Source organism: Euleptes europaea, chromosome 2 (genome assembly GCF_029931775.1).
Source record: "Euleptes europaea isolate rEulEur1 chromosome 2, rEulEur1.hap1, whole genome shotgun sequence".
In the NCBI taxonomy this organism is placed as follows: Eukaryota; Metazoa; Chordata; class Lepidosauria; order Squamata; family Sphaerodactylidae; genus Euleptes; species Euleptes europaea.
Window position 1 is genome coordinate 27,328,309 of NC_079313.1, and position 22,056 is coordinate 27,350,364.

Genomic DNA, 22,056 nt, shown 5'->3' on the forward strand with positions numbered 1-22,056 from the left:
GTGGCACTACTTTTATAATTATTGTAATTATGGGGGGCTGCTTGCAAAGTAACTCCAAACCACTTTCCCCCCTCCTCAACATAATGAAGGAATATCATGTTGTTTAAAACTGGATAAGGATATAATTTGTTTTTCAGGATTAGTACTTATACAGCATTACTGAGTAACAGGCTATATTTCATGGCCATTTCGTACTTTGTGGAGACTCAAACAAAAATTTGTCATTGAACCTCTCGAAGCCTCCAGTCCCAGATCGAGCCCCTCTTCCCTCCTGGCCTCATAACTGTTGGGGATTAGGTAGCGACCTTGGTTGCATATCAGACAGACAAGGGTTAATATTGATTGTATAGGATGCTGACCAGTTGTATCAGGTAATGTAATCTGCAATGTGTTAGTTAGCTATTGGTCAGTGAGAAACTTCATTGAATACATGGTTGTTGTCACATACACAAGTAATCTGCATTTTACTGCTTTCTCAATATCCTTTGTGTAGAAGAGAAAGCAGCAGGTCAGTTACCTTTTGGATCTCATCTAGAGAAGATGGGGTATTTCTGTCCTTTAGAAATACCAAATGCATAAGCTTTGTAACTGCCAGAAAGCATTCTGGCAAGTATAGGAAACTTAGCTGTGTAGAGAGGATTTATTGTTTTAACCTCCCGTGCACCCTTTCCCTGATTTTAGCAAGTAAAGATTGTTTTATACTAAGACAAAGGACTTTGTCTATTTTGTGTGTCGTATGCTTAATTTGACTTTCACCAGCCATAATCACACGATCCTAAACCTCTGATTAAAGATAAGTATAAGGTAGCAGAACTTAACAATCACCCACCTGTGACAGAGTTGTGGCTCACTTTTGGGTCCAGACCCACAGTTTGGGAACTGCTATGTTAGATTATGGGACTAGGATCTGGGAGACCCCGGTTCAAATCTCCACACTGTCGTGAATCTCACTGGGTGAACTTGGGCCTGTCCTTCTCTCTCAAAATAGCCTGGCTCACAGGATTGTTGTGAGGATAAAATGGGGAAGTGAGAACCATGTTATGCCTCCCCAAACTTCTATGATGAAAGGCAGGATTAAAAAGTGGGCATGGTCAATAGCATAATTTCCTGCTAGGGAGTATGGGATTTGCAGTTTTTTTTAACTCCTGATTGAATTAGGTGGCAGGGAAAAACAGAGTCCCATGTTGCCTGGCAGGAAAAGACATTCTGATTCAGCGGCCTGGGATTTGTGTCTGGTCAGACCTTCCCAGCACCAGTTACTCCCTCTCCCTTTTCAAATAAGGGATGTTTGATTGGGAAGGAAGGGAAACTGGCAGAGATTTGGAGAGGGCATCACTGATTTGTTGTGTATGTTTTTAACTTTAAAAAAACTTGTCTGTCAAGCTTTCAACAGGAAAAAAAAGATTTTCAAAGAGAACCAAGGGAGGAGATTCCACACCTCATTAATCAGTTGTGTTTGGGGTATGGGTTTGTTTCCTAATCAGTTTCCTGCTTCAGAGGTCGTTTCAGACATGGATGTTCAAAAGAGGAATGCAGCGTTGGAAACAATTCTTGTAAAGATTCTCTGGCAGGCAAGTAATGATTTTCATCGCCTGAGGTGCAGTGATCTGCAAAGTACACACCACTGATTAACTTCTTAGCAACTTCTGCTATACTGACTAAAGTTGTTTATGCATGGGAGTTTTACCTGAGGTTCGTTGCTTGCTGGACCCACACTTTCTTGTTGCAAATCTTTGCACCAGCAGTCTCCAAGCTCAAATTAAGAAGCATTGGAGCCCCTGCCCCTTGAAACTCTGCTTTGTAATTGGCTGTAGTGCTTTCTGTGAGAGAAAAGTCCCCCCCATGAAAACCCAAGTGCTGTGAAAAAAAGCATTTAAACAAACGGAGCTCACCAAAAGAAATGGGGGGGGGGGGAGAAGCGCAAGCCTCATTTTTAAAATCCTTTCTTCTGCTCAGAAAGAGCTCTGAAGAAGCAGGAAGCATTTGAATCCCTGCCCCTTGACACGCTGCTTTGTAATTGGCTGTAGTGTTTTCTGTGAGAGAAACGTCACTCCCCCAAGCTTCTGTGTCCCATGCTTTGCCTTATGCATGGTTATTTCGCCCGGGATGATATCAGGAGAGATCAAAGAATCGGGTTAATAGAGGAACAGGAAGTCCCAGGATTTGTGAGGCTGGCCGCGAGGTCATCTCTAATGGATGGAAAACTCAAGCATAACTCCAAGGAATAACCAAGACAGACTGGGGACAAACATAAGTGAAAGTACCCATGCATAAATGACCTAAGTTGATCAGTTCCTTATTTATCTCCCTGGGATGTCCTCAGAAACATTTGGACTTCATTGATACCTGCATTATTCTGTATGATCTTAATTCTGTAGAGGCACTGAACACAGGTCTCTGGCTGAAAGCTGAACCCTGTGAAATAGAATTTACCAGCTAGAGCAGGGGTGGGGAACCTTTTTTCACCAAGGGCCATTTGGATAGTTATAACATCATTGGCGGGCCATACAAAATTATCAACTTAAAAATTAGCCAACCAAGCCCCAAGCAGGCAACTGCCACAGATGTTGTCCCCCCACCGCATGGGCAAGCAGGCAGGCATCCAACCAGTGGCACACTCACCCACCTGGTGGCACAGGATGGTCTGTTGCACCAGCCAGGCACAGCCGTCCAGCTGCATGCTGGAGTTGCTCCTTCTCTGCATGGTCGGAGCCAGATTCTACAGCCGGCTCCAGCTACGTCCGCCTGCAGGGATGAAATAAGGACACACTGGCTAAGAACTCACCCCCCCAGCACATTCTGGCCCTGCCTCCTTTAACCCCTTCATTGTCACCACTTCCGCCCCCAGCCCTCTTGTAATACAGAGGGAATACGTTTCTCCATGGCCCAGGTGGGAAAGGGTTAACACAGTTTCTTGGGCGGTCCATAGCTCCATAGCTAACGACCCTTGTGCAAGGGTGGGGGAAGGTTCCTTTTCTTGGCAAAACAAACTCACATCTGCCTTGAATAGAGGCTATTCCTGTCCATAGGAGGGGGCGGATCACCAGTCTTAGATCCTTCTGAGCTAGAGATCTGCCAGGACCCACGAAGGGCCAGACCAAATGATTTCGCGGGCCTTTAACGCCCCCCGGGCCTGACGTTCCCCACCCCTGAGCTTGAGGCTAAGATCCTTGATAGCCCCTGGCAAGCCTGCCAAATTATTCAATGAATGGTGAAAGCTTTGATCACACTTTTATAACAAAAAGATTCATGCCCCCCTCTCAGTTGTACACAGCTCCAATGAAATATTTTATGCTTTGTTGTTGAGGCCATGAGGAAGTAGTTGTACCAAAGAGATTCCAGACTATAAGACTACATCTTTGTAACATAATATGTAAAGTAAATAATACTTTGCACAAGTGTTCCTTTTCTGTGCTGCTCTCACTGCAAGATAGTGCCAACTTTATTGTGCAGCTAGACTATTCCTGAGGAGGGCACTACAAATCACCTGTACTGTACAGTGTATTGTTTAGAAAAAAAACAGTACTCAGCTCTATATGCAAAAATATCAAACAGTGTATTACAAAATAGTGGAGACAACAGTGAGGTGCAAACAGAAACTTACAATCCTAAACACAGATTATATACACATATGTGGGGATATCTTCTATAGAGTCTCTACAAGACTTCTTTAGTAACAATTGTTTTTAAAGACTAAACAATATCAAAATGCCAAAGTATTGAAAGCAAGGGAAACAGTCCCGTTTATCTTGGAAGAATGGTGTGATGAGTAAAGTTGGGAAACGTCTTCTGGAATTTTCAAAACTTTTGTCGCAGATTTATGCTTCTTCAGCCTGTAACAATGAAATTCATGGCGCCATGTATTGGGCTGCTTCTGTTTTCTTTTAAAGGTTCTCTTGTGAATCCCTTGCTTTCCCTTGCTTTCGATACTTCGGCATTTTGATATTGTTTAGTCTTTAAAAACAATTGTGACTAAAGACCTTGTTGAAGTCTTGTTAGACTCTATAGAAAATATCCCCATATATGTGTATATAATCTGTGTTTAGGATTGTAAGTAAGTTTCTGTTTGCACCTCACTGTTGTCTCCACTATTTCGTAATACACTGTTTGATATTTTTGCATATAGAGCTGAGTACTGTTTTTTTCTAAACAATATTCCTGAGGAGGAGCAGAAAACTGTTGGCCTTATTGTTAGAAAGGCTGAGGTGACCTGTCTCAGACCTGTTGTTGTTTTTTGCCAACAAGTCACAGCTGACTTATGGCAACCCCGTAGGGTTTTCAAGGAAAGAGACATTCAGAGGGGGTTAGCCATTGCTTGCCTCTGCGTCATGCCCCTGGCATTCCTTAGAGGTTTCCCATCTAAACACTTTTCAGGGTCGAGACTGTGGGTGATTGATCCAAGGTCATCTCTCAGAGTTGGGGTACCATTAAATGACATGGATGGATAAAACATGGTGAGATCCGGTCTTTTCATAAACCTCCACATCTGGCTCACCAACAGAAGCTAGACAAAGGTTCTATGTGCAACAAAGGGAGGCCTTAGTTTATAAGAACAAATGTAGTCATGCCCTCAAAGTTATAAATCTCTTCTTTCAGAGGAGTGCAACCCTGTCCATCAAAGGATGACTCCTCCATTCCTGGTTGTCACTATTGTCAACAAACAAAACATCGTTTGTGTCTGGATTGAGTTCCAATTCGTGTGTGTGTGTAAAGTGCCGTCAAGTCGCAGCCGACGTATGGCGCCCCCCTTTTGGGGTTTTCATTGCAAGAGACTAACAGAGGTGGTTTGCCAGTGCCTTCCTCTGCACAGCAACCCTGGTATTCCTTGGTGGTCTCCCATCCAAATACTAACCAGGGCTGACCCTGCTTAGCTTCTGAGATCTGACGAGATCAGGCTAGCCTGGGCCATCCAGGTCAGGGCTGAGTTCCAATTTACTGGCCCTTAATTAGTCTATTATCCCTTCCGGACACCAATTCAGGGCATCCACCATCTCACATAATTCAGTTAAAAAGCAGAAATAGCATTAAGCATTTTCAACTTAATGACATCTGTCCCAATTTCTAGATGTCCTCTTCTAGCAGTTTCATGTTGAACAGCATGGGGGATAGGGCAAGATAAAACCATGGGGGTCCTATAAGTAGGTGTCCAGCAGCACCATGCGGTATTGAATAAGAATGGCAGTGCCCCAGTTCCTATCTCAGATGGGTCAGGAGAGTACTAGGATTTATGGAATCAAAAGCCACAGGTCATTTATGCATGGCTGTTTCACTCGCTGTCACCCCTCCAACTACTTTGGGTCTTTCTGTTGATTATACATGCCCTTTCTGATTGTCAGAGGTCGTCTCACTCTCCCCCTGCGATTTCCATGAGTTTTGCCCATGTTTTCAAATTTGAGGGTAAAATGCAGGGAAAGGCAGGGGGAGAGCGAGGCGACGTCTGATGGTTGGAAACGGCATGCATAATCAACACAAAAACCTGAATACGTCGGAGAAGTGATGGCGAGTGAAACAGCCATGCATAAAAGACCTTAGAGGTCCATGAGGATCAACAGAGTCTCAGTCTCCCTGATTCTTACTTCAAAGTAAAACAAAAGTCCAGTGGCATTTTAAAGACTAACATTGATTTCAAGCTGTGCAGTATTTCAAGCTCACTTCCTCATGTTCCACCAAAGATCAAGAAGACCACTGCCGTTTCAGTTCCCTTACTACACATTTCCTGCTTAATATTAGGGGATTAAATTCTAGGTGGGATGAAACAGCATTAGTGCATCTGAGGAGGGTATGGATTTATTTTTGAAACCATTATTTATTTTTAAAATTTATATTTATACCTCCAATTTTCTCCCCGGTGGGGTTCCAAAGCACATTCATTCTATAGCTATTGGGATGTTTGTAAAAAAGCTATATTGGACAGTGTTGTAAATAGAATATCAGTCACGGTGACCTTAAAATATTAGGCCCGAATATATGGATGGTGGAAAGTGCCATCAAGTCGAAACCAATTTATATTGACCCCATAGCGTTTTCTAGGCAAGAGGCAGACAAAGATGGTTTGCCATTGTCTTACTCTGCATGGCAACCCAGGACATCCTTGGTGGTCTCCCATCCAAATACTAACCAGGGCTGACCCTGCTTCAGATATCTGATGAGATCAGGCTAGCCTGGGCCATTCAAGTCACGGCAAATACATGAATACCTAGGATTTAAAATCCACTTGAGTGTAAATTAATAAACGAAGTAACTTTTTAGCATATCAGATTTACTTCTGTTTTTGCTATTTCAGATTGATTTATGATAGCCTCCCCCCCCCCCCCCCGATGCCAGAACTCATGTTTGGCCCCAAGACTCTGGTTTTGAGGTTCGTTCTCAGAGTAGCTGTTTGAAATCTCAGGCCTTCAGTTAGCCCACATGCACAATGGATTCTTCTAACACTTCAACGTGTGCCTACTTATGTTATCAACTGCATATGAAAACTGGAGATGGGAGGCAATAATGTGGAATTGGTTCTTGTAGGTTATCCGGGCTGTGTAACCGTGGTCTTGGTATTTTCTTTCCTGACGTTTCGCCAGCAGCTGTGGCAGGCATCTTCAGAGGAGTAACACTGAAGGTACTGTCCTTCAGTGTTACTCCTCTGAAGATGCCTGCCACAGCTGCTGGCGAAACGTCAGGAAAGAAAATACCAAGACCACAGTTACACAGCCTGGATAACCTACAAGAACCAATGAACTCTGACCGTGAAAGCCTTCGACAATAATGTGGAACTTACAACTTCACTAATTTTACATGAACACATAGTTATTTTCAATGTGGGTTTAAAAAAAATTAGTCTGGTAATTAGCCAATTTCTTCAAAGCCTCTCATAATTGTGGTTGTACAATACTCAGCAGCATACAGAAGTACTACAATTCATACTGCTAAGTAATGTGATATCCCCATTTCCCATGCCTTGACATAACTGGATTTCCACATGATATCATCAGGCCACATCACCTAGCTAGCACAATGAAGCTTACCGTTTAGGGTAATGGGGACCCCACAAATTATCCTATGCCCTCTCACCATAAAATTTCTGGGTGTGGTCTCAAGAACTGAAGGACAGATCTCAGGTGTCTGGTCACCTGGCACATCTTTTCCCTCTACTACAGTTATAACTCTCCCCCCAGGTCAGCCCTGAAGCTTGCCCTTCTGCTTTCAGGTAGGTGTCAGCCCCTGAGCTCCCTGGGCCTCAGAATGGGAAGAGGAGGGGGTTGCACCACATGGTTCCTCTCTCTCTGCTCTTGTAGGCCTGGAGCAGGATCCATTGCTTCCTCCCTGGGCTGTTGTGGGAACTGCCTTATATGAGGGGGGTTTGGCCCTGCCTCTTCCCCAGCCTCCCCCAATCCTTGGCCCTCTGAGCCAGGGTGGTCTGAGGATGGTCTGAGGATTGAGCTTGTTCCTCCTTCCCTGCTCTCTCTGTGATTGGTCCCTTCTGGGCTACCTGACAGCTCCTGGTTGGCTGACCTGAAAGGTCTTCCAGAGCGGGAATTCTCAGCAGATTGGTCAGGCCGGCTTTCTGTGAGCCAACCCAGTCTCACTGACTGCTCGTGCTGCTTGTTCTCCCTCCTCCCCATTGGCTTGCTTCTCTTGGTGGTGAGGTGCTGCCACGCCCCCTGCTGCCTACTCTGCTTCCGTTCTGGTCTTCTGGGTCCCCTGCTGAGCCCCTGCCAGCCATTCTTGCAGCCCCTGTTGGTTGCTTTCTTCTTGGGCGTGACTCCTGAGGCTGGGGGAGGGCTGGCAGTGAGTATGGGGATGGGCCTATCCCCAAACATCCGTATAAATAGTACCCATTAGGGCACCACCCCCTAATTAGTAACAGCCAGGTACATCCTAAAAAATAACCCTCATATTTTTCAGCCGATCAGTCATTCTTTTTTGATTCCTGCTCACCAAGCTCATCTTACCATGGGAGCTTTCACCCACCTAGGGTTGTGAGGTTCAGGCTGGGAAATTCCTGGAGATTTGGGAGTGGAGCCTGAGGAGGACAGGGACCTCAGTGGGCTACAACGCCATAGAGTCCACCCTCCACAGCACCTATTTTCTCCAGGGGAACTGTTCTCTGTAGTCTGGGAATGAGCTGTAATTCTGAGGGATCCCCAGGTCCCATCTGCAGGGTGGCATCCCTACACCTATCTCAAGCACCACTGGTCTCTCACCCTGCAATATCTCAGCTAATAGATTATAACAATAAATTTAAACAATTCTACACTTCCTTCCCTGCTCGATTTTGACCACCAGGTCCCTAAGAGAGATGAGACTTCCAAGTCTGCTGTGGCTAAAAAAATGCTATAAAGATAAAGAACTCCCACTGCCCCTGCCCCAGTTGACAGCCAGTCTAACTTCTGTCCAATAGCCAGAATGGCACTCCTAGGGTTGCCAGCTGCAGGTTGGAAAATACCTGGAGATTTTGGGGGTGGAGCCTAAGGAGGGTGGGGTTTGGATAGGGAAGGGACTTCAGTGCCATAGAGTCCAATTGCCAACATGGCCATTTTCTCCAGGGGTACTGATCTCTGTCGTCTGGAGACCAGTTGTAATAGCGGGATATCTCCAGCCACCACCTGGAGGTTAACAACAAAAATGACTTCCGGTAGAGAGCTGATCCCAGCGCCATGTCCCCCGAGATCTCTCAAGGGAACCAAGAGGTGTTCTGAACCGGGGGGGCCCTTAAAAGCCCCGACTCCAGTCCTAAATAGTGGATTGGAATGCAGGCAACCCCCTGCTGCCGAAGAAGAGTGGTTTGACTCCCACCTCCCTCCCACAAGAGTTACTTGATGTGGAGGAGGGTCGGTCGAAGTCCCGCCGGCCGAGGAGGAATTCCACCACCACAAACGTCTCATGGAAATAGGCTGCGATCTCCTCTATCTTTTACCGAACGTTGAACAAGCTAATAACAGAGAACCCCGATTTCCAACATCCGAGTAAGTTACATGAACTCCTTTTGTCAACTAATCTGATTTTGAATGACTGGAATTTTTCAAAATCGGCTAAAGACTCTGCGCCCCTTCACCCAGGATTCTAAGTGACCCTCTAACTAAAAAGACTATTTAATTAAACTAAAAACTGAATTAGCAGGCAAACAAATCAATCGGAAAGAATTGTGTGACATAAATAGCTACCAATCGGCTGCTGCGGTGTAGAAGGGGGGAGGAGAAATCCTTTACTTTCGATTCTCCATTCCTTTACCTTAGGAGAGTCCTCCAGCCACATTTTCATTCAGGAAGTGGCTTCTCTAGGAAGACAGGAAACCATAGTGGGCTGCTGGGCTGGATGTGCCCCACTCAGTGTAGCAGCAAAATAAATCCTTTTTTAAACATAGAGTGGGAGCGACGGAAAGCCCACTGCCTCACAACTCTCTGTATACTTCCTGGAACAAGCTCCAAAGCTAAGCCACAGCCTTCTAACAACTTAGTAGCTTTTTTGCACTGAGCTGCCTGCTAATATTTAACTTACTAGTCTGGAAAATACAAAAGCCACAGACAATCATGGAAAGTAATCATCAAAAGATACAGGAAATGTTGGCCATGCAAACTGAATTATTAAAGAAGAAGTTTGAACAGGTTTCCACGCAACAAGAACAATCAGCTATACAAATGACTTTAATTATTACTCAAAAATTTGATGGCTTAATAAATGAGATCAAGGAAATAAAAGATCAAATTACAGTAATAAAAATGGCATGAATAAGATGGAACTTTCAGTTAAAAACAACACTGAAGAATTGAAAGGAGTTAAAATGGACATGAAATCTCAAGCACAACAAATTGAAGCAATACGACTCCAGGAAGAGCGAGTGAAGGATCAACTAGCTGTTTTGGACCTGCAACAGAGAGAATCTAATCTGCGTATACGTAATTTGCCTGAAAGACTAGGGGGCACCAGAGAGACCATCATAAGATCGCTTGCTGATATATTTCATTTAAATGAACAAGAATTAAATTATGCAATAAACAAGATAATAAATTATGCAAAAACCTTGACAACTTGAGTACAGAAAACAAAAGCTAGAGAGATCTTGGTCTCTTTCTTTGACATCAGGATGAAAATTATCTTTATGAAACTTCATTTGGAGAATCATCTAAGTGTAGATGATACACCGTTAATAATTCTCAAAGACATTCCTCATCACCTGATTGAAAAGAGAGCCATTTATAAAGATTTTGCTGAGACACTGAGAAACAAGGGAATAAAATACAACTGGTTGCTACCACAAGGACTTACCTTAACCTATAAACAAGTTAAACATGCCGTCAATTTGTTGAAGATATCAAAAACTTTTTGACAAGAAACAATGAGCTGTCAGACCATACTACAGGAATACAAGAAGAAGAATCAACAGCCCAAGGAGTAATGGGTAAAGATTGTCACAGACAGGAGACCACTTCAAGAAAGCATGCAGATGGCAACAGAAATCCCAGACAGAAGAAAACGTTTAAAAAGAAGGGTTAAGAAAGCCGGAAGAATACCAATTTGACTCTTAATATGGAAAATGGTGGGGGGGTGGTAGAGGAAAAATGATATCAACTTAATTTTTTACTTGGGGGTATATAAAGTTTTTAAAGATCTAATCCATTTTATATGACAGAGATGAGTGACTGGAGAAAATTATGTTAATGTGTTTTGTTATGTCTGTTTTTATTTTTAAAATGATTTTTCCTTTTTTCTCTCTTTATTATTAATATTATATTATTATTGCTTATCGAAATATATTAAATAAGGGGAAAGTATAACATTAAAATAATGACTGATAAGGATTAGAAAATATTAATACAAAGGAGACACCAGATATTTGTAGGGAGGGAGGAAGTCGGTGGGGAAGTCAATTATAATTAATTATATTTAATATTGAAGACATACACCTAATCTTTAATTTTTTATCGAGTCAAGGATTGGTATATAGGATGTATTGTCAAATGAGATGTATAGCAATTATTGAAAAATAATAAAAAAAATATTAAAAAGAGGTTAACAACAAAAATACCAGTATAAAGCTCGGGGTAATATATAAATAACAATTCAATACACATTAAGTGAAAATATTACAAAACCAATTTTACCAATAAACCACAACTGACAAATAATAAACAAACTTAGTATAGTGTAGACCACAATAAACGGACAATATGCAACTAATATGACGATGATGTGAAACATACAAGATGAGCCTTCTTTAAAGGTAAGTGCAAAATAAGTTCATATCCAAATGATATTTCAAAAATGCTCAGCTTTTTTTGTTCCTTTTCTTTTTCTTGTAGATGTCTCCGTGGACTAAGCCATAATGGCAAATAGTATCTTCGTAAGGTTTGACATGATATATAGGGAAACGTTCTCCAGATTAATAATCACGTTTTCACTAACAAAGTGGCTTCTTCAGCCAAAAACTAGAATCTTAAATGATAACAATAAATATAATATACAACTATTCTTATGCAAAGCTGTTATTTTTAGTATTTTTAGTATAAAGTGAACGCACAAGTACTTCTGCAACAATAAATGAGGTTCATACACCTTTTTAATTCTATCTCTCCTTTTGGGTTAAATAATGAACTTGAGCTGTCTTGTTTCATTTAAACAAATCCCTTTTGCGTACACCTTTAAAGCAGTGTTCTACATTTTCTTACATTTTTTCATTCGTTGCTCAACACCAATTTCCGGATCACTAGTATAATTTACACCTGATCCCTATTGAGCATACTGAAGACATTCTGTTACCCGATAGGATCCTAGGAAGGAGGCAGCCGTTGTAGTGCATTGAGTTGTTTAGTGAAGAATCTTTAAGGTAATATTTGTGATTTGTGCGTTCGCTTTATATTAAAAATAACAGCTTTGTATAAGAATAGTTGTATATTATATTTATTGTTATCATTTATTATTCTAGTTTTTGGCTGAAGAAGCCACTTTGTTAGTGAAAACGTGATTATTAATCTGGAGAACGTTTCCCTATATATCATGTCAAACCTTACGAAGATACTATTTGCCATTATGGCTTAGTCCATGGAGACATCTACAAGAAAAAGAAAAGGAACAAAAAAAGCTGAGCATTTTTGAAATATCATTTGGATATGAACTTATTTTGCACTTACCTTTGAAGAAGGCTCATCTTGTATGTTTCACATCATCGTCGTATTAGTTGTACATTGTCCGTTTATTGTGGTCTACACTGTACTAAGTTTGTTTATTATTTGTCAGTTGTGGTTTATTGGTAAAATTGGTTTTGTAATATTTTCACTTAATGTGTATTGAATTGTTATTTATATATTATCCTGAGCTTTATACTGGTATTTTTGTTGATTTACTGTGCAGTACTGGTGATTTTTTTTATTACCACCTGGAGGTTGGCAACCCTAGTCACTCCAGATTAACTTGCCAGAAGGATGGCCAACTTCAAATGGTAGTGCCTGAAGCTCATTCTTGGTTGGGTTGGTGGCCTCTTCTGCTTGCTCCTTTGGTACTATTTGTCAAGATTACAAGTCTGTCAGTTAGTTTGACAGGTGCAGGATAGATCAGTGAGATCTAAGGATGAAGTAATCAGCCTGGAAAGTACCTGGGGAGCTAGAGAAAGCTGGCCTGATCCAGCTAGAGCCATGTGGCTGATGCAATGCAGTAGCAATGCCAGGATAATTGGATATCTACTGTGATTGGTGGCTGCAACCACCAGGTGTATATAATGAAGTGAAACCGCAGTTCTATGCGGGATGTTATGAGCGGAGAGTGTGAAAGGAGTATCTGTATATATTTCTGCACTGTACAAATAAACTACACTTTTTCTATGTGGCCGTGGACTTTCTGATGGGTATCCTGGACAAGACTGCTAATCCGCTTGGCTTCCGCGTCAGGGCTCTGGGCCCAGCTCCTTACGTTACAGGAGTGTTTCTGCTACACTGAGCAGGTTTATGTGTGGTGGTAGATAAGCAGAGTCCAGGATTTTTCAGAAGCTACTAGAGAAGTGATGGCTGTTTGTGAGTAATGGCACAACAATCTTTTATCCCGGTGGATAAACTCACCTCAGAGAATTACCACGTTTGGTCTGTGAGGTTGGAACAATATCTGCAAAGGGAAGATTTATGGGATGCGTTGGAAAGACTCCCTACTACAGCAGCCGAGATTGCCAAGCAGCCAAGATTGCCAATATCACCTTGACGGTGGGAGATGACCAGCTTATTTTTGTGGTGGGCAAAGAGCATGCAAAGTTGGCATGGGATAGTCTGCGAGCGGTGTATCTCCGGGACTCAGCTGGCACACTGCTAGCACTGATGAGGCGGCTTTATAGATGCCATAAATCACTGCACACGCCGGCCGCAGCCCACTTGAAGACTCTGGCAGAGTTGTTTAGACAGCTGGAGTTGAGGGGGAAAGTTATATCTGCGGAGGACCGGGTGTATTTGCTTTTGAGTTCTCTGGATGCGAGCTTTGATGTTTTAGTAACCTCGCTGGAGAGCCTGGCAGCAGGGCAATTAACCTATGAATACTTGACGGGACGAATTCTGGAAGACGAGGAACGACGGGAGGAAGGACGTAAGCAGATGACTGCAGCCCAGGAGTTCATAGTTCACCCGAGAGGAACGTCAGAGTCGTCACGGGAGTCAAGTGCCGTGCAGTTCGGTATAAATCAACCCAGGCAGAGAGGCAATTTACAGTCAACGCCGATGACAGCAGCCCAGCAGGGATACAACCCACGAGGAGGGGCAGCGTTCTACTCTGCGCAGATGGCTCAGACGCCAGCACGTGAGGGAGACCAGAAGAGTAAGAGCTACAAGCAAGAGGAGGAATGCGTGATGTTCGTCAGAAAGTGTTTTCTTTGTGGGTCCTCACAACATTTGAAAAGAAATTGTCCCCAGTTGGCCAGGAAAAAGCAACCAAAGAGACAGTCAGTGAATGGGACTTACACTGCTGTTGTGCTGGCAGAAGCTGGAGACAAAGAGGACATTTGGCTTTTGGACAGTGGGGCAAGTACATGTTTTGTTAACAAAGCTTCCATGTTGGTTAACCAAAAGCAGTCTGCTAAGTCTAATGTAAGTCTGGCAGATGGGAGACACTTAAAGGTACACTCTGAAGGGGAGGTGTTTTTCCCAGAGTTGAATTATAAGTTTCAAAATGTACTTTATGTGCCTGAGTTACAGCATAGTTTGCTAAGTGTTTTTGTGCTGGCTAAGACTGGCTTTAAGGTGCAGTTTGAAAGAAACACCTGCCAGATAAGCCAGGGGGAGGTTGTAATGTTAGAAGGGCACTTGCAAAAGGATGTCTATGTGGTGCATAGAAGGACAGGATAAACTTCTATGGTAGTGGAGTCTGTGAATAAAAATCCACATAATGAGTGCATACACCTTCTACATAGGCGTTTTGGCCACGCCTCCTTTTCCATTCTAAAGAAGACCCTGAGTGTGTTAGGGAAAGAAGACATTAAGTTGAATGGGTGTAATTCTTTCTTAGATTGCACTGTCTGCAAATCTGTTAAGAGCAGACGTAGTCCAGTGGCTAAGGTAAGCCAAAGGGTGGCAACCAGACCTCTGCAAATTGCTCATTTAGATCTCTGTGGTCCATTTCCTGAGAATGTGTCTAAGAACCGGTACGCTTTATGTATTGTGGATGATTTCTCTCGTTATGGCTGGGTGTATCTGCTGCAGCAGAAAAGTGAGGCATGTCAAACCATCAAGTATTGGATTAAAAGGGTGGAAAGGCAGCTAGACCTCAAGGTATCAAGTATACAATCTGACAGAGGCGGTGAATTTGTCTCTAGTGCATTTACCCAGTGGTTAGAGAGCAAGGGAATTGAGCACAGATTAGCTAATCCCTGTGTTCCTCAGGAGAATGGTGTGGCTGAGAGGAGGATTGGTTATCTAAAGTCAATGTTGCAAGCTTTGATAGAGGATGCTAATCTAAAACCCAAGTTCTGGGGGGAAGGCATCAAGGTGGCTTGTTATTTGATTAATAGACTTTGGACCTCCAGCATTAACAATATTCCCTACAAGGCATTGTACAATAGAAATCCCTCTTTAAAGCATTTAAGAATGTTTGGTACAAAGGCTTGGGTGAATATACCTTTAAAGAACCGCAGAGCAGGTGGCAAGAAATCCAAACCGCTGATTTTTCTGGGATATCAGAATGCAGCAAAATCTTATCGCTTTGCTAATGATCAGAACCAGGTGTTTTTTAGCAAATCTGCGAACTTCGGAGAATCTTTTAATTGGCCAAGATTACATGGAAATGAGAAGGTTTTTGAAGAAGTTTTATTGCCGGCTAATGGACAACCAGAGGCAGATGAAAGTGTTTTTCCTGAAGTTGTTGCAAGCAGGGAAACAGTAAAGGTTGAGACTCCAGAAGGAGGGGAGTCTAGTGGCACGGTGGTCAGACGGTCATACAGAAGTAATAAAGGAGTACCTCCACAAATATATGTTTTTGAAGATTGTGATCATGTTTACAGTATGGATGATGGTGAACCTGGCAGCTATGAAAGAAATCTATCTGACAATGAAAGAGAAAAGCTATTGTGGTTCAGAGCAAGGAAGGCTGAAATGGAAGAATGCCAATAGCTCAAGGTTTCTCACTCTAATCTAACAGGTGGCAGTTTGTAAATTGGCTGCACCTGGATGTGATTCCAGGGGTAAAAATAAACAGAGACAGTAAAGGTGTTTTTTACTTGTCTCAAACAGAAAAAATAAAACAGTTGCTGGAAAGGTTTAGCATGCTTGATGCTCATGCAGCTGAAACCCCAATGGTCACAGGTTATTTATGTGAAGAGTCTCAAGAACAAGAAGAGTGTGACAAATCTCTGTATCAGTCCCTGATAGGAAGTTTGTTATATCTTGCTTGTTGGACTCGCCCAGACATATATCAGGCGGTACATTGCCTGAGCAGGAAAAATATGTCACCAAAGCAGAGTGACTGGAAAGCAGCTAAGTATGTACTCAGATACCTGAAGGGATCTGTGAACAAACAGTTATGCTTGAATGCATGTAATGGGGAACTGACTGTGTATGCAGATGCATCATGGGCAGATCAGGGGAATGCAAAATCAACGACCGGGTATGTGTTGTATTTTGGTGAAGCACCCATACATTGGAAATCTGTAAAACAGTCATTTGTAGCCATGAGTTCATGTGAAGCAGAATATAGTGCTGTGAGTGAATGTATAAACCAGGTGGAATAGTTTGTCTATCTCATGAAGGAACTCAATGTGTCTGTACAATTACCAGTAAAGGTGTATACTGACAGTCAATCAGCGCTACAACTTGCGACTGAGCAAAACTTTAAAAGCAGAAGTAAGCATATAAGAATCAGATATGTCAATGTAATTGAAGCTGTGAACAAAGGCTTGGTATGTATTGTAAAGTGTGCCAGTGCTGGAAATGTGGCAGATCTATTTACAAAAATTGTGGATTGTAATAGATTCATGAAACTAATCAAACTAATCTGAAATCCTTGAGAAGGAGTGTCAAGATTACAAGTCTGTCAGTTAGTTTGACAGGTGCAGGATAGATCAGTGAGATCTAAGGATGATGTAATCAGCCTGGAAAGTACCTGGGGAGCTAGAGAAAGCTGGCCTGATCCAGCTAGAGCCAGGTGGCTGATGCAATGCAGTAGCAATGCCAGGATAATTGGATATCTACTGTGATTGGTGGCTGCAACCACCAGGTGTATATAATGAAGTGAAACCGCAGTTCTATGCGGGATGTTATGAGCGGAGAGTGTGAAAGGAGTATCTGTATATATTTCTGCACTGTACAAATAAACTACACTTTTTCTATGTGGCCGTGGACTTTCTGATGGGTATCCTGGACAAGACTGCTAATCCGCTTGGCTTCCGCGTCACTATTTTGGGCCACATCTATTGGCAAAAAACACTTCCATACATAGTGGCCTCTGAGCATACCAAAATTTGTTCTCTCTACTGTAGATCATTAAGAGAGAGAAGTGAAGATGCACAATAAGCCAGTTTGAGTGAGGGATTTCTGCTTCCAAGCCAACAAAATTGTGCAACCTTTATAGAAGGTGGCATGTATCCTACTGCTTTGGTCAGCAAAGTCTAAAGCCTTCCTCCAGCCTAAGGAGCCTTCCTCTAACATAAGTGGCTTTTTCGCCTGCAGAAGAGTAAGTTAGAGGAATGCTCCTTGTAGGTGAGAAGAAGGTTTCAGACTTTGCTGACCAAAGTGGTATATTACAGGCTGGTATGCTAACTGAACTGGAGACAAGAACTCCATGGCTGTATTTGGGGTGATTATTTTAAAATGTTTTCTGGTTTATTCTCTTTTTTTCTTATATTTTAGGCATCAGAGAAGGAAACTATCATTTTTGTAATTGATGAAGCTCATTTCATCGATTCCACCTCCTGGGATTTCCTGGAAAAACTGCTGATCAATGTTCCCATCATTATGGCCTTGTCTATGTCTCCCTTTGAACAAAGGAGACAACTGTTGAGCAACACTGCAGCTCGAATCCTGGCCAGAATGACAAACACTTACATTAGATTAAAGGAATTAACTCCTGCAGTGATTGTGCAGAAGGCGTGCCAGGACCTTGGAGTGGTCAGTATTGCCAGGGAACTTGAGACGTAAGTAGGAAAAGACAGTGAACTCTGCTGGTTACCTCCTATCCAAGGTTACAGTGAGTGTGGGATGCAAGAAGATCTGGGTTCAAATCCTGTCTCTACCCCAAGCTCACAAGTTAACACTCATAGCTGAACTTACCTCACAGGGTTGATTTGAGGATAAAACAAGGGATGGGGAAGGCTATGTATGCCACACTGAGTTCCTTGAAGTAAGGCCAGGGTAAAATGTAATCATTTGGCCCCTCCTGCCACCAGTGCTGAGGTTGCCAGTTAAGTACCCATTATGGGAGTGCTGACAGCACAGGAAAGAATGAATCCGTTTTTCTGTCTGTGGCGATGCTTGCAAAGTTCTCATCTGAACTGGTTTCTGGATTTTAGAGTTCTAACTTACCTGATTTTGTTCTTGAAGTGGAATCAATGCACAAAGTAGTCTCTGTCATGCTGTTTGCTGCAGATTTTGGTTTCTTCGGCTCATGGCCACCCCCCCCCCCTCCATTATCAATTAATGTGCCCATTGCTAAAGTGCTGCAAAAAGAGTCTTGCTACAATGCTAAAACACTACAAAAAGACGTAGTGGTATCCAGAATCCTTTTGTATGGCATTTTACCAATGCACAGGAACGCATGTGCTCCTGTAGGAAAAGAAAAGTCTGTTGTAGTCATATGTATGATCGCATAAAAGTTACTTGTACGTTTCATCCATGGGCATGTGCACATCAGTTCCATGGAAAGGGAAGGAAGATACAAAAGAATGGTAGAAACTGAAAGCTGCAGAAAAACAGCACATGATCTAAGTCCAGGGTTAATTTTAGAAATACTCCTAGTTAAATTGGAACTAAGGCAGAGTGAAAAGAGAAATTTTGGGGAAACAGAGGAATGGGAACGGGGGAAATCTGGTTATCTCTAAATTTGCCTCCTATCATCATCTACTAGTAGAAGTGGAGGTGCATGCCATTGCTTGTTATGTGGCTTGAGATATTGTGGAGGGGAGCATTCTGACCATTATCCCTCTGGCAAAGTCAAATGGTCTACTCATATATCATGGGCCAGTTGTGCCCTCTCTGGCAAGGGCTAGACTAAAGAGAGAAAGTAGCAACAAAGGAGAGGAGAGAGATAGAGCACTGAAGAGAGAAGGGAAACAGGAGGGGAGGATGTCCCGGTGGGGGGAATGGGATGTCCCCTTGCTCACATGTTCTCACACGTTTTCCTCTTGTATTTCAATATACTATAAGTATATAAACAAATAAAATTCATCACAAGTGAGCAGTTGTCAGGAGGCCTGGAAGCAGTTCAAGTAACAGTAAGTCTTCCCAAGGAGCTCCTGTGCTCATCTATTAAAAATGGGCTAATATCAGTACAAGGTGTAAGAAATACAAATTCTAATAAGTGCTATTGGAATCTAGGACAACATAATAAATATTTGAATGAATGTGAAAGGCACAGTAAAAAAAGACCAAGGCCAGAAAGACTGAGTGATAAGTAAATTGGCCTGGAATTAATATGACGCAGATCTGTGTGCCAATCAGTATTACTTGGAATCTGACATTACATACCACTGTTCTGGCCTGATGTTTCTCCCTCCCAGCACCACAGTAGGCAGGTGACCTTCAGCAAATCCCAAGATTAAGAGCATGGCCTAGCAGAAGTAAACTAATGTTTGTGACTGAAGATGCAATCCCAGCCAGCCACCAGTACTCTTGGGTTGTGACATCTTGCTGGGAGAAATGCAGCTTCAAAAGGTTGTGTGTCCAGCCACTGGGCTCACGAGTGGCTCATGGACACCCGGAACCTCCAGAAGGGTGGGGGAACAATTAAGGTGGTCTGCCCCAGGAGGTTGATGAATCCAGAAGGGTTCCTGATGTCTCTTGGGGATGTTCCGGTCAGCAAGGTTGGCGCTCCTGTTGCAACGCTGGTTGACCTGTGGCATATGGAGATGATGTGGGCTGTGGACATAATTGCCCCTGAGTGCCCTAACTCCTTCCGTGGATTCCAGAATGACCCTTGGTTTACTGAGGAGCTTTAGATGATAAAATAGGCAGATGGGTAGAGAACCAGTGGAGGAAGACTCAAAGTGAATGGAACCAAACACAGGTGAGAACTCATTATTGTGCCTATTCTATGGCAGTAATGGCAGCTAATTAAAATCTCTTCTGCCACCATTGCATCCTCACAATGCCATCCAGAAGAGCTTTTTTGTGTTGGGAAGGGGATTTTATCTCAATTTATGCTATGTGGTCCCCCAGGGTTCCATTTTATCCCCTGTGCCCTTTTTCTTTTTCATTCTGAAGTATTTTGAATTTAATTCTTGGTTTTTTGCCTTGCCACATAAATTTGCTTAATTTTTGTTGCCAGTCTTTCAAAGTCTTTTCTTCCAAACGAATCGGTAACATTTGAAATAGAAAACTGAGTTTAGGCAAGACATTCATTTTTATTGTTGAGATTCTTCCTAACCACGAGATTTTTAATTTTGACCATCTCGCCAAGTCCTTTTCCATTTTTCCCCATGTTGTTTTATAGTTATCTTTAAACAAGGTCTTGTTCTCACCTGTTATTTTTGTTCCCAGATATTTTACTGCTTGTTCTGTTACTTTACATCCTGAGGTGTGTCTTATTATGTCTTCTTCTTGTTTCAAAAGGTGCTTTAAAATTATTTTGCTCTTGGATTTATTGATTTTATACCCTGAATATGAACAATTTTTTTCTATTTGTTCCATTAAATGTCCCCACTGATTTTTGAGTATTTAAAATAGTCAGTACTACATCATCAGCATAACATTTCAATTTGAATTACTCTCCTTCTAATTGTATGCTTCTTTTGAAGCAGTACAAATGGAAAAAGACAACGCACCATTTCATTTACAATGCCTAAATGGATAGTGTAATGGATGCACAAATGCTTTTCCTTCATTGTTTTAGATATATTCTGCCTTTGACCACGTTTCATTAAAATATGTTGCTCACATGTTGTTCTAGGTTCTTAATACAAAGAAGCCACGGAAACCCGTTTTTCTGTGAGGAGCTTGTCCACAACCTCCACGTAAACAATGTCCTTCAGTACCACTTACTAGAAGACGATGAAGAAAGCGAGGATGAGTGGGACAGCCTTTTCAGTAAGTTATTAGTCATTAGCCCTCCACATGGCTAATATTTCCTGAATGGCATTCTCCAAAGACAAGCTCTCAATGCAGGAGGGAGTGGTGCGTGTGAATGTGGTCATAGTGGTGTTCACATTTCAGAGCATCACAGCACACTGTTTGTGCTGCTGATCAGCTTCTTTACTGAATTGTTTTTTTTCCAGATCTAATAGAGAGTATAGTTTGCCAGTTAATCCTGTGCCATTTTCACCCAAACATTTCCCTGTTTTTTTCACAGACCACCTTTGCGCCAGTCTTTTTGGATGGATGACTCCTGAAATATTTATGGGGACTGTGTACATTTTGGTGCATTGTCAAAGGTCCTGCCCTCAGCCTCTCCACTATCTAACACCATCCTTTTTTTAGAGCAGTGGCCATTTTATAGCACTGCCCACCGCTATGGTTTTGTTCATTATGTCCACATACCACTGCAGCATCTCCAAACACATGGAGCATGGTGAAGACTGTTCATTGACATGCCCTGCTTCTTCCCTTCTCCACAATTGTCTGTCTCTCACTCATATACTGTGGTAGCTATGGGGTGAGCGAGAGAGGAGGGAAGGCTCTGAGGCATCTGCCTTCTGAACTGAAAAATATCCAGTCCCCCCACTCTGGCCTCTCCTATAGATTCTTTAAACCCCCCACAATCAAATAAAAAGGGGGACACAAGGGGTGGGGAACCTTTTTTCTGCCAAGGGCCATTTGCACATTTATAACATCATCGGGGGCCATACCAGGTGTAGATCTCCGAGTGGGGGCGGAGAGGCTAGGGTTGCCAGGTCTCCGGCCACCACCTGGAGGTCGGCAACCCCAGGGGAGGCCACGCAGAGAAGGCCTGGAGGGCACCCCGCTCCCCCCTCCCAGGCGGGAGGGCAGCCAGCGGTGGGCCTGAGAAAACGAGGCACCAGGGGGGCGCAGCCCGCGGTCAATCGGCAAGGGAGGAAAGGGAGGAAGGAAGGAAAACAGAGAAAGAGGAAAAGGGAGAAAGGGAGAAAAAATGAAAAGAGGGGGAGAAAGAAAAGGACAGAGGGAGACGGACAAAGAAAGAGACAGAAAGAGAGGGAGAGAGAAAAGCCTTTCTCCCCACACACACACACCTGCCGGCCCCACATAACTGGGCCCCAGGCTCCATGCCCTCCCCCCCCAGAGGCCACAAAAGGCCCCCCGAAGCCCAATCAGCTCCTGCGCGCATGCTCTGCTGCCGGGAGCTGTGGGCCTCTTTCCCACCTCTCCCTCTCGTTACTCAACAGCCGACAGGCAGCGAGAGGGGCTTGCAGTGTGCCCTGGCATTCCTGCATGCTGCGGCAATAAGGGGCAGCCTTGGGGGACGGGTCCCTCCCCCTCC

General features: G+C 43.1%; 1 protein-coding gene across 1 annotated transcript in view; it reads left to right on the forward strand.

Annotated features, from left to right (window-relative positions):
- LOC130473185 (adenylate cyclase type 10-like) overlaps positions 1–22,056 on the forward strand; it is a 138,742-nt gene that overhangs the window by 55,158 nt on the left and 61,528 nt on the right. Inside the window, exons 15-17 of the mRNA XM_056844714.1 lie at positions 1,485–1,571; positions 17,298–17,581; positions 20,551–20,687. Of these exons, the coding sequence (XP_056700692.1) occupies positions 1,485–1,571; positions 17,298–17,581; positions 20,551–20,687 (508 nt within the window). The remainder of the gene's footprint in view (positions 1–1,484; positions 1,572–17,297; positions 17,582–20,550; positions 20,688–22,056) is intronic.